This window comes from Drosophila mauritiana, chromosome 3R (assembly GCF_004382145.1).
Source record: "Drosophila mauritiana strain mau12 chromosome 3R, ASM438214v1, whole genome shotgun sequence".
Taxonomy (NCBI): Eukaryota; Metazoa; Arthropoda; class Insecta; order Diptera; family Drosophilidae; genus Drosophila; species Drosophila mauritiana.
Window position 1 is genome coordinate 21,554,254 of NC_046670.1, and position 15,635 is coordinate 21,569,888.

The 15,635-nt window shown below is 45.5% G+C and overlaps 1 protein-coding gene across 6 annotated transcripts in view; it reads left to right on the top strand.

The window, feature by feature from the left end:
- The window catches only part of LOC117145678, a 36,744-nt gene that overhangs the window by 19,269 nt on the left and 1,840 nt on the right, over positions 1 to 15,635 (top strand). For 4 of the 6 annotated variants that reach the window (XM_033311416.1, XM_033311415.1, XM_033311419.1 and 1 more), the window contains exons 3-5: positions 9,793 to 13,897; positions 13,963 to 14,028; positions 14,158 to 14,892. In XM_033311416.1, the coding sequence (XP_033167307.1) occupies positions 9,793 to 13,897; positions 13,963 to 14,028; positions 14,158 to 14,892 (4,906 nt within the window). The remainder of the gene's footprint in view (positions 1 to 9,792; positions 13,898 to 13,962; positions 14,029 to 14,157; positions 14,893 to 15,635) is intronic. The other 2 variants (XM_033311418.1, XM_033311420.1) reach the window with 1 other exon arrangement.

Genomic DNA, 15,635 nt, shown 5'->3' on the forward strand with positions numbered 1-15,635 from the left:
GCCGCCGCGTTCGCCGCTCTTTATTTGTTTAACTCATTTGGGCACCCGGCCAATTTCACATAAAATTTCGCCAAACAGCTGCAGATACTTTCCAGCGAGCAGAGCGCGCCAAACATCAACGCTTTCATAAATCAGCAATCAAAAGTGTGTGGAATGAACGCGTTGCCGCGAGGCTTATAATTAAAAAGTGATTGATATGAGTGGCAAGGTGAGCAGAATTTCAGCCAAATGCCAAAAACAAATGTATGCAAATATCAAAACACTTCACTTTCGAGACAAAAGATCGTGTGAGCCATCTTCTTCTGCGTGTGTCAGAAGATATATGTTTATGTATATATATGTTTGCTATATATTTTCGTCTAGTTTGACATTAGATAAATATAAGAAAACAATCCGTGCGAGCTGCCTGCCTCGTATATTTCGATTAAACTGTCACGGATATTTTGTGGATTTGCATACGCTGCTATTATCGGTTTTAATCAGGTTTTTGCACTTTGTCGAAGGTTCTTTTGTTTTTTTTAAGTTTTAAGTTTTGCAAGCGCATGCTGGATATTTATTTCCCTGCTGCTCGCTCGATTGTGCAGATATTTAGTTTATGGCATACTTTTCAGTAGCGATGTTGTACCCTTATTAAATATTCGGACAAAAAGTTGTTTGTACCTGGAGCTGGAATTCCTACCCTCAACTACGCTTACCTGCCATGTTATGGACAATTTTTTTATTTTGGATGGAATTTGAATGCCTTTGGTCATCCCACTCGTATGCAAATATCTTTTTTTTTACACATAAAAGAGCAGGAGCTCTTGTAAAGAATGCAAGCAATTTGGGCAATCTAGTAGCTGCTGGACTGGACCACTCAAGTGTATTATAAAAGCTTATAAAATGCGCTCCACGCCCCGGCAAAAAGCGAAAAAAAAATAGAATAAAAAGAGAGGGTACATATAGTACTTAAGTGGCAGTGCGAGTGTGTTTGGCGACACATAAACACACATTAAACCGCTATGATGTGTGACAAGGCCTTAATGCATGGTTTATTTGCTTGGTTCCCTGTCCGCTGGCCGGGTTAATCAACTACGCAAATACGGCCAGAAGTACCCAGCCAGCTGGTCCGCAATAACACACCAGCACCCAGCATCAACATGCACATCATTCCTATCCATCCTCATCCGCATCGGAGTAATCAGACCTGGGCTGTAGCGCGAGAGGGGTGGGGAGGGGGGAGTAATCGAGCAACCCTCGAGCAAAAGTCAGCAACACTTAACGCCTTTTGATTGTTTAATTTCTCAAATTGTTTTATGGATTTATTCCCCCTGGCCGGACCGTACGACCCACGACTGTGCCGTCTGTCCCGGGCACACGCCAATGAAAAATTAATACCGAGGGTGGCCTGGCCGCCAAAAGGGATTCGACTTGCTGCACCGGCGGTCAGGAGGAGGATAGCAACAACAACAACAGCAGCAGCAGCAGCAGCAACAATTACAACTGGAACATCAAAAGGCGGTGGGCTTCATTTTTCACCGCTTTTGACATTTTGCAGCCACCGACGGCAGCCAGAAACAATCAGCCAGCCAACCAAAGAGCAGCAACTCAAACCGACAGCCATCGGAACAAAGGGGATTCTGGTAATTCTGGGGGATCCGCGGGGATGCCTAATCCCCCACTGACATACCACCGGTTGCCGGCGGACCAACGGACCAGCAGCAGAAGCTGGTGCCGGAGCAGGATTCAGCAGCACCAACAGATGACGCCCTCCTGTGCGCATATTCCAATCAAATTAGATAGAAAGGTTTGCCAGGACGACGACGGCCCAAAAACCAGAGCTTCCTCGTTTCTAGTCAGTATCTGTTTATGTTCCGGTCAAAGCGAATCAACGCGGATGCACGAACGCGATTTTGAAAGCTGAAAAAAAACCGCAGAGTTTTCGAAACAAATATTGTTGATTCGACGGGGAGAAGTTTATAAATAAAACACCAGGCAGCACAGTTCTGTTTGTCTGGGTCGCTGTAACTAGAATGTGTCGCCAAACGGGAAAAATAGTGAAAATAGATAGTCTACAATTCAAAGGGGAAAATGCAACAGATTCAGCACGGCAACGAAATTTCCCTCAATGAAATAGACTAGACTTTGCAAGGGAAACAAGCAAAAAACAAGAAAGCCGAAATCTACACATCTGATTAATCTATTTATATGTCAAAACAGCCTTTGATTGCACCGCCAAAAAGTTAATTAAACAATATGTTTCGCTTAATGCGAGTTGAATGAAATGTGCAGGCAGCAACGAAAACTTATGATAGCTGAGAAAATGTTGTTTTGTGATAAAACCAAGTCAGCCGCCAAAATCCGGAAAGCGAGTCAAGTTCAAGCAAATCCATAAAATATGCAAAACAAGAGTCGTCGGCAAAATAATAAAAGTGAAAAAAAAAAATAAAAATAAAAAAGAACCAAGCTGGCACATGAGCGACAGCAAAAAAGAGCAGCATTTTAACAAGTAAACAATCAAAGAAATCGTATTCAAGTGCCACAAAGTTGAAGTGGCGTATAAAATAAACAAATAATGCGAATATAAATAAAGATATGCAACTTGAAAAGAAAGTATAAAAATTCCCAGGCATTGTGATTAAACATATAAGTATGTAAGTATCGTATGGATCGCAGTTTCCGTTTCGTTTTCTGTTCGCAACCAGCAACAGATACGAGATACAAGATACAAGATACAGTGAAGTATCTGAAGGAATTAAATAGATACTGCTAGGGCTGGGCTGACTCATATGAATTGTAGATCTCTGGAGGAAGTGTCGCAATTCAGACCCTGCAAGAATTGGATAAATCCCACATAGAGGGATTTAGAAAAGGAAAACATCTGAGAAACCCGCTGATAACAATCTACAAGTTCGAATGGACCTAGGGTCTTTTCTTGTGCCCCTCGCAAAATGAGATTCGCTTTTGTGTGCCTGCCCCCTTATACAATTTAGACTAAATTCGCCCGCATTATGAGATACTTTAGCACTCGAATCTTTTGTTTATACAATGGAACTTTATGCATTGTTGGGCTGATGTTTTGCGAGAATCTGTTCCCCTGTTGTTTGCGGCATCAGAAGAGCGACTGCCTGGTTTTTCCGTTTTCCTCGAGTTTTGTTTTTTTTTTTTCGTGGATCTAGCTTAGGTGGGGGTAATTAAGATGTGTGCGGCATTATTTGGTTTTGTTCGCTAAACGCATTTGGACTACATAATAAATCTGTTCTGATTTGGTTCAGGGTCGTGTAAGTATGTATACATATATATCTACATACATATATGTGCATGATTGATGTGAGTAAACTATTCGATGGAATTGAATTGAATGAAAGCGGCGCAGAAGCTGTGCATATACATATATGTACATATATTTCTCGATTTCCACTTTTCAAAATAGATCACTTGGGTGTCTCTCTGCTGTTTCGATTTTTCAGTTTTTTTTTCGAATTTTAGTTATTTCTTTATTTTGGGGTCTAGTCGCCTAATCGATATGCCGGCCATTCTTTGCGTCTGTTGTGTTTTCCTACGTACCGACCGATTGCTGACCATTACCATCGCCTTCACCATTGCCATCACCTACCGTTGCCCGCCGATGAGCCGGAATCCCGTTGGTGGCCTGGTTTGTATCGGGTTTCCCAGCCGGCCTGGCAGTCAACCACCTCCCCTCCTCCACCCACTTCTGTGGCTTTTGTTGCTCCGCCTATTAGCACATGTGTATTGTTTTGTATGTGCACTCATACTGAATGGCGGATTTATACGCAGAGTGTTCTATGTAACAGAAGAGCGCATTTTGCACTAGGCATCCTTTTTTTCTGCTTTTTTTTTGCGGCTTGTTTTGCTGTTTAATTTTTCTGTGTACATTGTCCGCTGCAATTAAGCCAAATGGTGAAATGGCAACTCGAGTGCTGCTGGAGTTCTACAAGTGGGTTGATTTAAGTGCAAAGTGGCAGCGCGCCACTTGGCAGCGCAGTCCATCCTGCCACCCATGCCACATCCCCTTCAGAATCACTGGGTATTCCCCGGACCGGGCAAAATGCTAACCATTTACCGCCCAAAACGCCGCCCCCTGGTTACAACCCCACTCCAGCCACCCCCCACTTCCACGGTGGGCTGCTGTGTTGTGGGCTTGTCTAATTCTGTTGTTTCTGCCGCCATGGGGCGTATGATTTATTAAGTATCCGTCCTGGCTGACTTGTGGTCTCTTTCGCACACTTCACACGCAGAAAAAATCGCATTTTTTGCAGCCTTCAAAGTGGGAAAAAACTCATTTTTTACCAGCACGTAGAAACTTAAAGCGTGCTATTTTGTTTTATTTCTATATTTTCTTCCTTTGTTTCACACATGAAAGTGCAACATATAAATAATTTAAATTGCTATGTCAAAAGGGCAGCAAGAGTGAACAACCCCAATTGCGAATGGTTTGGGGGCGGCTTTCTTTAAGTAGCCCAATGTGTAATTGAAAAGTAAACAGAATTACTTGGGGTGGCTTACTCAATTTGTCGAGCCGTTAAACTGCCATGTGGCATATAGTACCACCATGCCACTCAGCTCACTTCATTCAAAGTTAACGATATATACCCAACTAAATGTTGCGAATTGGGGCTTAGATGGGAAAATAAATGGAACCCGAAACCTCGTTAGCCGGATCCCCAATGTTTGATTATTACAGACCATTTACTATCCGCCGGCTATCAATTACAGAATGATTGGTCCTCGATTGACAATCAACTTCCTGATTTTTAATGCACTTGCCCACATGCCATTATGGGTTATTTCCTTTATTTGATTTAAAGGTGGCCAGCATGGCAATCACATATCTTTAAATTCGATATGAATATGACTCGTACATGTTTTCTTTTGAGTGCACATCTTTGATTACAATCGCTGGCTGTCTGCTTGTCAGCTGGCTGCGGCTTTTTATGGCTACATTAGAGTCGGAAGCTGTTTGGGATGAACCGCTCCGAAGTGGCGGCGGCATCACCATCACCCAGCATCATCACCCCACATCCTGCCCAGCGCCCCAAATCCTTTGCAGCCCAGCCCGGTCCTCCTCCTGCCGTCTCCTTCCATGTTCAACATGGGCTTACATCGCACACCCCGGACCGGGGCTCATCTCTTAATTAGTTAAACATTGAGTGTCTGGCTGGCTTCTTGGGAGGGAAATTCGCCTTGTTGACTCTTGGATTTGGATTTTAATTTGCAGCAATTTTCAGCGGCTGGTGGATGGATGGGTGGTGGGTGGTGTTAGTGTTTCATTGCCCGCCCGGCAGCAGCGCAATGGAATTATCATCATCAAAAATGTAAATTTATGTTTGCATCGCAGCGATTTATTATCTCGCTCGCACTGAATTTACCCACCTCCAAGTGGACGACGACTATATTTATGAGTCCGACTTTCTTGCAACAGTTTACGCTTATTAAATTTCTCGTCTCTGTGCTCCGCGATGAGGTGACCATCGGCCACTGGCCCCTGGTGGTGGTGGCCATCCGCCGGCGGCGTCATCAATTCACCAGCAATCCAACCAGCCAGCAATCTAGCAATCCCACAATCCAGCAATCGAACAATCCCTGGCTGGTGCGCAACCATATTGGGTTGCCTGGCCGGCAAATTGGCGTTTCGATTATCGCAACTTTGTTACAATATCTGTTGAAATTGAATCTCTCTAAAATGCCGTCTTAATGGATCGCCAAGTATCAATTGTTTGTTTGTGGTGCTTGCAAATATCATAACAATCATATTTTATCTACATATCAACAAATAAGCGTGGCTGAGTGAGTCAGATAAACTCGGTGTGTCGATTTGAAAATATATCAATATTCTTTACGCCGACAGGCGATAAAAAAACAAAAATGAACTTTGCATTTTAAAGATGCGAAAACCAGTTGCGAATATTGAAAGGTAACATGCTAATGCGGAACCTTTTTTCCACATAATATTTGGCGTACAAAGTGATCGGTAATGGAATTTTCGAATAAGTGGCTTGCATTTATAGTTTTTCTAATTTTAAAACCCATTTTCGAAACGGCTCGTTGTTTCAACAAATTGTATTTTAAGTGAGCCACCACAAATGTCACGTTGCCCAAATTATATTTCGCAAATGAAAATTAATTGGGCTAATTGCAACAATTTATGTTGGCTTCCTTGCCTCGAGGAAGTAAACTGAACTAAACTGAACTGAAGTCCAGTGCATTTGGGCTTCGATCTTTGGAGTGCTGACCACTTTTGAGCGCTTGTTGCTTCAGTTTCAATTTCCACTTCTATTTCTCTTGGTATTTGGCTTTTTGGCATTTTTCTTGGCCGTAATCGGTTGCACATTGAGTGCAAATTAACTCGATTTCCATGGCGTGTTTGATGGTTTCTTTTGTCTAATTCCCTGGAACCAACGCCCTTTCTCCGGCTCATGCTGGTGAAACTAGGAAGAGAAAGGGCAAAGATACAAAAAAAAAGAAAAAAAAAAAGGGTTAACAAAAAGGAAAAATGAATAAATTCAAGTGAGAGGGCAACGAATAAAGCGTACGACAATCCGACGTCAGAGGCCACGACAAATCGAAGCTCGAGGGCATCGGATTGCGATGGTTTCGAATCGGAATCGGAATCGGAATCATTATTGCTCTCTGGCTGGGAACGACGTTTATCTTGAACTAATCTTTCAATTGTGTGGCTTTTCTGGGTTATTTGTCCACTTTGGATTACTGCAGTTTCGCCAAAGACAAATAAGAACTTTGCCAGTGCGCGATTGTGGCGTAGATGGTAGATGGCAAATGTTTGCATTTATGTCACCCTTTGATACTTATTCGAAACTAATAAATTACAAAGTCGTCACAAAAGCACTCAAAATCTTGTGTGTTGACTTGTGTTCGACTAAACAAAGCAATTTGAGCGGGCCGCCTTAAAAAAAAAAGAAGAAAAGTAAAAACGATTATGGAATACAATAATTAACTGTCAATCAATGCTGACAATGCATATAAAGAGGCCTTTTATACCTTACACATAAGACACATGTACTTATGCATGTATGTTACTGCCATGTGTCTTTTAAAAACATTTAACTTTTACAATTTCGACATACTTTGCCGTGTGCATTTGGCCACTATTTGCGCTCTATCCGCCAACCATCGGCCACATAATAAATCACTGAAAAAATATCTCATACGCCCCGATGCTACCTTTGATTGGTATTTATTGAGCCGAGAGCTCCACCCAGGAAATTTACATTTCGCACAACGTGTTGCTTTCCCATTCTGCTGAATTTGAACCACGCGGAGATGTCCGAACATTTAAATAACCATATTATATTTTTATTATTTGTGTCATGCCCACTTTATAGCGAATAAACAGTCAACTGCGAGAAAGAAAACAAAACAAACGGTCAGCGACATATTGTACATTTTTTTCTTGGCCTGCGCACAAAATTTGCCAGCTTCTTTTTATTATTATTATTTTTTTTATTTTTTTTTTTTTTTTGTACATACATGTACTGAGCATCATGTGTGTGAAACGTTAACGCTAATTAAAATGTTTTACGGATATATTCATCGGAGTACTATTCAAATTCTTGGGCATTCATATTCGAGATCTCGATGACTTGCTTATTGGGGTTTTTTTTTTTTATTTTTCGAATAATATTTATTTAGCGACGACCATTTTGGATTTTTATTGATCTCTTTTGTGACGTGATAAATTCGAAATTTATGTGCCTTATTGTAATGTTTGTGGACGCATCTGATTTGCCAGATTTATTCGGCATGATTTATTTATTGCCTTCAAACGGTTAGCACTTCAAATTTTATTATTCCCCCTGTTTTTTTTTTTATGAGATGCAAACACCGCAGAACGCATTTTGTCGCAGTGTAGCCAACGCATTTGCGTCGATTTTATGCATCGGTCCACTTGGTCACACATGCACATCTATCTATATATATGTACGAGTATATCCGCCCGATCCAGCCGGACGGCATTTACTCGGATTGTCATTTACACTTGACGGCGGTCCGTTGCGTCTGTCGTCAGTTTTGCGCTTTTTGCAGTTCGCTTTTTTTCTTTTTTTGACCAGATAGCCCAGACTGCTGCTCATTTCTGCTGGTTTTTGTCCCGCTCCTTTATTTTTTGTGGCAGATTTTGGGTTTGCCTTCCTTTTTTCTCACTTTTTTTTTTTCATTTTTTTTTTTTTTTTTTTGACCAGTTCCAGTACTCCCCAACTCCAACTCCAGCTCCATCTCCAGCTCTCCGACTGGAACTTCTCCGGCACACACATCGGTTATGCATTGTTGGCGGCATCTGCATTCGAAATCGTTCAAATTTCCCGACCCCGGGACTCTTTTTCGCCGAGCTCTGCATAAATTGTGGCCGGTCTCTTGTACGGTTTTATGTCATTTTGGGAACTGTATTGGCATTACCATAACCTAAGCACATATCTCGAAACAAATCACGTTGTCAGTCGTTTTTTTCGTCTAGTTTTTTTTTTTTTTGCTGTTGCCTCTTTGGTTACCCAGTCGTTACCCAGCTAGCTAGCTCTTTGTCGCTCCTCGCAAGCGGTAACGTATGTTCGGAATTGTATCAGCATTCTTCGACGGCATCCCCTTTCCACTGTCCCCCCCGCACCATCACATTGAGTAACTGGATTTTTTTTTGTTACCTAGCCCATTCACAAGATCTTGAACTTGTTAATTACGTTATTTTTTTTTTGTTGAGTTTGCCACTCCTGGTACGCTTTAATTCATTTTCGGCACAACGGCCAATGGTACCATCGAATTGATTGCAGTCGCGTGTGCGCACAGAGTGTTTCGTCACTATTTCGATTGTTAAGGCCGGCGTAAACAAATGCAAAATGTATGCACAAAGATTAGGAAATCCTAATTAAAGCGCTCTTTTTTTCTGTATCGGATTTTGGGCACTATGATTTGTTGAATCTCCCCCGCCTGCAGTTAATGAAACCACTCGATTGGAAAACAAAAGCAAATTATTTGCTCCAAATCTCCGCTGAAAACGAAGGTGCTTTTTGTGGCGCTCGGAATTTTTGCCACTCGAATGCTCCACTCCACTCCACTCCAATCCGTGCCGTACCGATACCGATCCGCCTTCGCCACCTGTGTGCAGATTGGGGATTTCGAGCCACCAGCCCTGCCCATAAATCATTAATAAACATCGCTGTGGCTTGTGGACTGGACTGGCGTTCGAAGCGAAAGATTTTCGACTTCGCCTTTTCAACGTTCAATGTTCAATGTCAGTTAATTAATTCATAATTTGGTCGGTCAGTTTTGGTCGCAAAGTGAATGGATTGGAATCGAATCGAATGAAAAGGAAAGGTATGACGGCAGGAAGTGGGCTGGATTACAATTTTATTATCTAATCAGTCAGCGAGTAAGTCAATGTTTATGTTTAGGCAACATAAACAGGGGCTATAAAAGGAATGGTTGCTAAAAATAGATTATAGTATTTCAAAAGCATAATTTTAATGGGTTATTAATGGCTTTAAATGCCTTGATCTCCATACAACTAAAATAGTTATACGATTTATTTTCTACTCCACATTGTGTTGGCTAGAGAAAGTTTTGGGTCCAAACTTAAAAATCAGTGTGCAGAGAGCAGACTTTCAATAATTTAGTAAATGCAATAAATTCACTATTGCATATATGTATAAGCCCACAGATTTTTCCATTCAGAAAACTAAGGGCCGCAAATCACATTCAGCAGCCAAAATGACAATTTAAATGCCAACAATGATTTATTCCACGAATCGAATATTTATTTTCGCACCCTCTCTTTTGCACTTCCAGATAAATCGCGACGATGGACTGCCGCAAGAAATCTGCCGGCAGTGCATGGCCCAGTTTTTGATGGTGGCCAAGTTCCGGCGGAAATGTGTACGGATGCAGCAGCGCCTGCAGGACTTTGCCCAGGAGATATCCGACCGCCAGACGGCCAGACAAGCGAAGCGTCAGCAAAAAGTCCAAAAGAAGACACACGATAGCTGGCTGCAGTTGGAGCCAACCAGCCACGAGGAGCAGCAGCCCATACGTAAGCGCCGCATGGTATCCGAATCGGACGGAGATTCGACAGCAGCAGCAGCAGCAACAGCAACAACTCCAGCCAAACAGGTGCGAACGGAGTTCGAGAATTTGCCACCGCCCAAACCAAGTCCTCAACAGCACCGAGTGCGCAAGTATCGAACCCTCTCCATTGGCTGTGAAATGGAGCGTCCCGCCGCGTCCATCAACGCCAGCAGCATGCCCTGGAAGACGAAGGCTGCCCGCAAACAACTTTCGGAGAGTCGGGCGTCCAGTTGCTCGACGGCGGTCATGTCGCCCAATCGCCAACGCAGCAGCACCAGCAGCAGTGAACACATGAGCGACTTGTCCGTCGGTCCATGCTGTGGCTTCGAAAGCGACAGCAGTCCGTCCTCTACCTCCAACTCGGCGCGGAGATCGGTGATACTCGTTAAGCAGCAGTCGCCGGAGAAGACATCGCCCATGTATGATTTAATGCCGCGCAGGGGACGGCGGCCCAGGAAAGCGCCGATATACATGCCGGCCAAAAGACAGAGGCGATCGCTGGTTAGGAAGGAGCCGCTGAACCGAAAGGCGGCCGCGCAGCCAGTCAACGAAGAGAACAAAAAGTCTGATCAAAAGGATATATATCCGAAGGAACCAAGGAAGGAAGGCCTTGGACCGTCCTGTGATGAGGCCATCGACAGCACTTCCGATGCGCCAATGGAAGTAGCCTCTAATGTGGTCCAAAAGAAGTGCGATGAAATCAATTTAAATGATTTGATGCTATGTAAAATGCAAAAGGACATCACATCAAATGGCTTGATAGACAGTCGCGACCAGTTAGGCGCCATGGAAATGGAGCCGGTTAACGAAATGATAGCGTCCAATGGTGTAGTGAAGGAACTACCCCAAGCTGAGATGCACGTCCTCAACGCTCAAAATTATGAGGAAACATCATCCGAAAAGCAAACATTAGAAGCCACCAGCGTTATAAAAGAATCGATTCAATCAGAACCAACTGCTGTTAGAACGGAAATCGAGTCAATTGGGAATGACATCAGGGCTGGTTCTGATCTAGTGCAGTCCGAGGAACTGACCTCATCCACAGAAACCAGCGAGTTGCAAAGGAAAACTGTTCAGCAGTTGGAAACTATGGGACAGCAGGAATCTTGTGCGACACTACAAACCATGAAGAATGAGGCATCCGTCCAGCTAACGGAAACTGCGGACGAATCAGACTCTGCTGACCAGAGGGAGATCATAGTGAGCATACCGCTGGAGGTTCTGGATGAGAATCTGCAGCGTCGTCTTTGCGTGGATCCGGAAACTGAGGCCGCCAATCGCCAGTCCGCTGATCCCAAGGAGTTCCCCCTGCGCCCCGATGACGTGAACAACAACGAAAACGATGAAAATTTTTGCCAGAGTGCTACAGCAGATAGCTTCAATTCTGCTGTGGCACTCCGAACCAATAAAATTGAAGCAACACCGCCTGGGGGAACGGAATCAGATGACACGGACACGGAAGAGGTGCCGATAGTGCGATCTGGGCCAACGCCCATGGATTTCATGGCCGAGTTCGCCAAGCACTGTGCGAACGGAATTGAACAGCTCAAGGTCACTACACCGGCGCCATCACCGACTCCCTCGGATTTGGTGCCCCTCAACGATCTGGAGGCCAAGCAGAAACTGGAGGTAGAGATGAACGACGTGGAGACCACACTCAATGGCATCCTCAACGAGATGCAGGACCAGCACATGTACACACCAAACTGTGCCCACATTGATGAGTTCCTTACTCCAGCCGATTATGCCACACTGACTGAGCAGGAGTCGCCCGTTTCGTCGCCACCAAATCCTTTCGAGCAGAATTCTATTGCTGAACCGAAGGACGAGAAGCCCAATGCCACTGAGGATCCCTTTGATAATAGCAACTTTACCAATGAACTGATTGGTTTCCAAAACGATATTCCCTGCTTCGAGAACATTGAGACACCGGAGCAGGGACAAAACTTGCATTTAGAACTGACCCAGTTCTTAAGGGATCTGCAGCCGGCACAATCCGATCCGCCGGCAGAGGAGCAGGTGGAAAAAGTCGAAATGCAGACACAGCCAAACACCGTCCAAATGGATGACCAATCGAACCTACCATTGCAAGCTGATACACAGCCTCAAAATGAGTCCGCAAATCATTCACCATTTGAATCTCCCATATCATCACCTCAAGTTCAGTCTCAGATCGAAATACAAATGGAACCTCAAATCGAGACTCAGATGCAACCTCAAATTGAGACTCGAATGCAACACGATGTGCTAAGCGTGCAATCTCCACAAAACCATCAGCCTCAAGTACAATCTCATGACCAATCTCAGATGCAACACCAAATCCCACCGCAAATTGAGCCTCAAATTCAAGTCCAAAACCAGGAGCAACATACTTTACAGCTCGTGCCGCAAGCACAGCAACAAGTGGCTCCACAAGTACAACTGCAGTCCCAGTTGGTGCCTCATGTCCAGTCGCAGGGCACGACGACGACAGTCACCTACGAACAGATTTACCAGCAGCACATTGTCCAGCAGACGGTGCAGCAATCCTCCAACAAGATGCAGGTCATCTCGCTGCCCTCGGCTGGCTCGGAAACAACACGACAGTGGCAGACGCAGCAGTCGCAGCAACAGCAGCAAGTCCAGTGGTCATCGGTGGGCGGACTTGAGGCCATAAAGAGTGCACCCGTCGAGAGTGTTGCACCCACGACCACAACGTACTACATCAGTGCGAGCGATCTTTATCCGCAGCAGACTGAAACATACACTATGCTTCAACCAGCATCCAATGAAAGCTACGTGATCGAGCAGGTGAATCACCAACAGCAACATTGCCAGCAACAGATTCAGATGTCGCAACAGCAACAGCAACAGCAACGCCAGCATCAGCAACGGCAAGCGCAGCAGGCGCAACAGCAACAGCAGCCGATTATGATACTGATCCAGCAGCCGGAGCAGCCAGTGGCCTCGGCCAGCAATCCGCAGCAGGCACCGCTGCACATCTATAATGCTGCCACCAGCAACGATGTCCGTCAAATGCAGCACACGCAACGCCAACAGATACGGCAGCAGTATCACCACCAGCAGTATCAGCGGCTGCAACAGCCGCAACAAACTCGCGTCGTACAAAGCCATCCAGTATTGGGAATGCCGGGAGCCACTTCCATATCAACGAAAGTGACCCCCATTCCCGTCACAGCGGCCAGGGGTCGGGCGCTCACGCTGAAGTGCCGCTTCTGCCATAACGGGCCGCGATTCTCCAGCAGCCTGGAGTACAGCCGGCATATCATAGATCTGCATCCGGCGGTGGCGCCCTTCAATTGTCCGCACTGTCCGCAGGCCTTTGCCGGCAGAACGAAGCGATCGCAGCACATCCTCAGCCACCATGTGGTGCAGCAGTACCAGTGCGGTCAGTGCTCACAGGTGTTTCCCGCCCAGAAGGCACTGGACGTTCACATCCAGCGCATTCACATGACCCTGAAAACGGATCCATCGGGTGCTGTGAAGGTGGAGGACGTTCAGCTGCAGGTCACCAGCGAACGCAGGCCACGGGGTAGGCCGTATAAGCCAAGGCTACAGCTTCAACAGCATCAACTGCAGCCGCAGCAGAAGTTGCAAGTGCAGCAGCAGCAGCAGCAAAAGGCACTTCAGCAACTACCCCAAGCACAACACCACCAACAGCAACAGCAACCTCAACTGCAACAAGAAGTGCTACAGCAGGTGCAGCAACTGCAAGTGCAACCGCAGCAACAAGTGCATCAGCAACACCAGCAACAGCAGCAACATGTGTTGCAAGTGCAGCAACCACAGCAACAACCGTTAATGCAGCCACAGTCGCCGCATCCATCAAGTTAGTATTATATATTTATACTTTCACCAAAACAATCTCTTATTAAACCATAAATTCCACAACAGCAGTGGAAATGCAAGCAAGCCCAACAACGCCACGAAAGATTCTTTGCTGTCCCGATTGCGAAGACTGTGAGTAAATTGGAATAATGGCATTATCACTAAGCTGCATTTAACTCATTACTAAAACAAAGATCACCCCAAGCATTTTGTACGATCTAAATTGGTTCCGAACTAAAACTTGTCTTCATCCCGTTACAGGCACTTCCGGTCACAGCCATGCCAACGAACAGTTCGAGGAGCTGCAGACACTGCAGGCTCCGCCAACGGTGTTGACTCCGCCATCGACCATAGTCTCGGTACCATCGCCACAGCCCATGGTGTACTCGCAGCACATAACAATGCCGTCGCCGGAACAATCCGAGCCAGATTCCACGACCACGTTGCGACAGTATCGCAAGCGAGGCGTGATCGTTGGGCCACAGGGTCCGCTGCATTTGGCCACACCGGTGGCCTCGCCATCGCCCTCGTCGTCACCCTCCTCATCGACGGTGGATCACATACCGCCGGCGTCTCCGGCTCCGCCCGCATCACCAGCTCCGCCTCCGTCGCCCGCCGTCGCGTCCACGGTGCAGGTGAGCGAGCTGCGGACGAGCCACCATTGTCTGTACTGCGAGGAGCGATTCACCAATGAAATTTCCCTGAAGAAGCACCATCAGTTGGCGCACGGAGCGCTGACAACAATGCCATTTGTGTGCACAATCTGCAAGCGAGGGTATCGCATGCGTACGGCGCTGCATCGGCACATGGAGTCGCACGACGTGGAGGGACGGCCGTACGAGTGCAACATTTGTCGCGTCCGGTTCCCGCGACCATCGCAACTGACGCTGCACAAGATCACGGTGCACCTGCTCTCCAAGCCGCACACCTGCGACGAGTGTGGCAAACAGTTTGGCACGGAGAGCGCCCTCAAGACGCACATTAAGTTCCACGGAGGTAAGTTTCGAGCACCACCAAAAAGGGTTTAGTTCGTTGATTTTCTTCTTTTTTTTTTGGTTGCCTAGCAGTTAACCTACTGTGTACTAATCCCCATTCATTTAGTCTTAGTGCTGCTCTGTAGTAGCTTGAGTTATAAGCCTCTTACTAATCCTCCATCAATTGTTATCGTTGTATTGTTGCTGTCGCTGTTGTTGTTGTTGGCGGCAGTTCATACAAGCGTGGTAATATGTATGTGCTCCAAAGGTATGACAACCGTGAACGAATCGCTTTCGTCTCGAGAATACCAATATCGATTTATGGCATGGGCATATTCCTAATGCTTGGCATGAAAAACACACAGCTTATGTATTATGCTTTTAGCCTTAAGCCATCATAAACCGTTTATGAACTTGCGCATGCAGTTTTGTGAGTGGAAACAAAAAACAAGAAATATAACAATATAACAATAATAGTAAACAAGCCAGTTGGTAGCTTGAATGCCCGGTCGAACGGCTTGCAAAAATTGTATAAACGCTAATTACCCGTTGATATGAACTCTGACAATTAAACGCTGATATCCGACGGCTCTAGCTCTGTAGTTTTAGCTCGGCTTGCCTAATTATTGACAATTAGCTGCCCTTTGTTATTAATCCGGTGACCTGGACACTGGATCACTGATCACTGAACACACCGAACACTTATTTGTATTCAATTGGTAGATGTGGAGTGCGTTTCGTAACACGTGGGAATTTCTAAGAAAA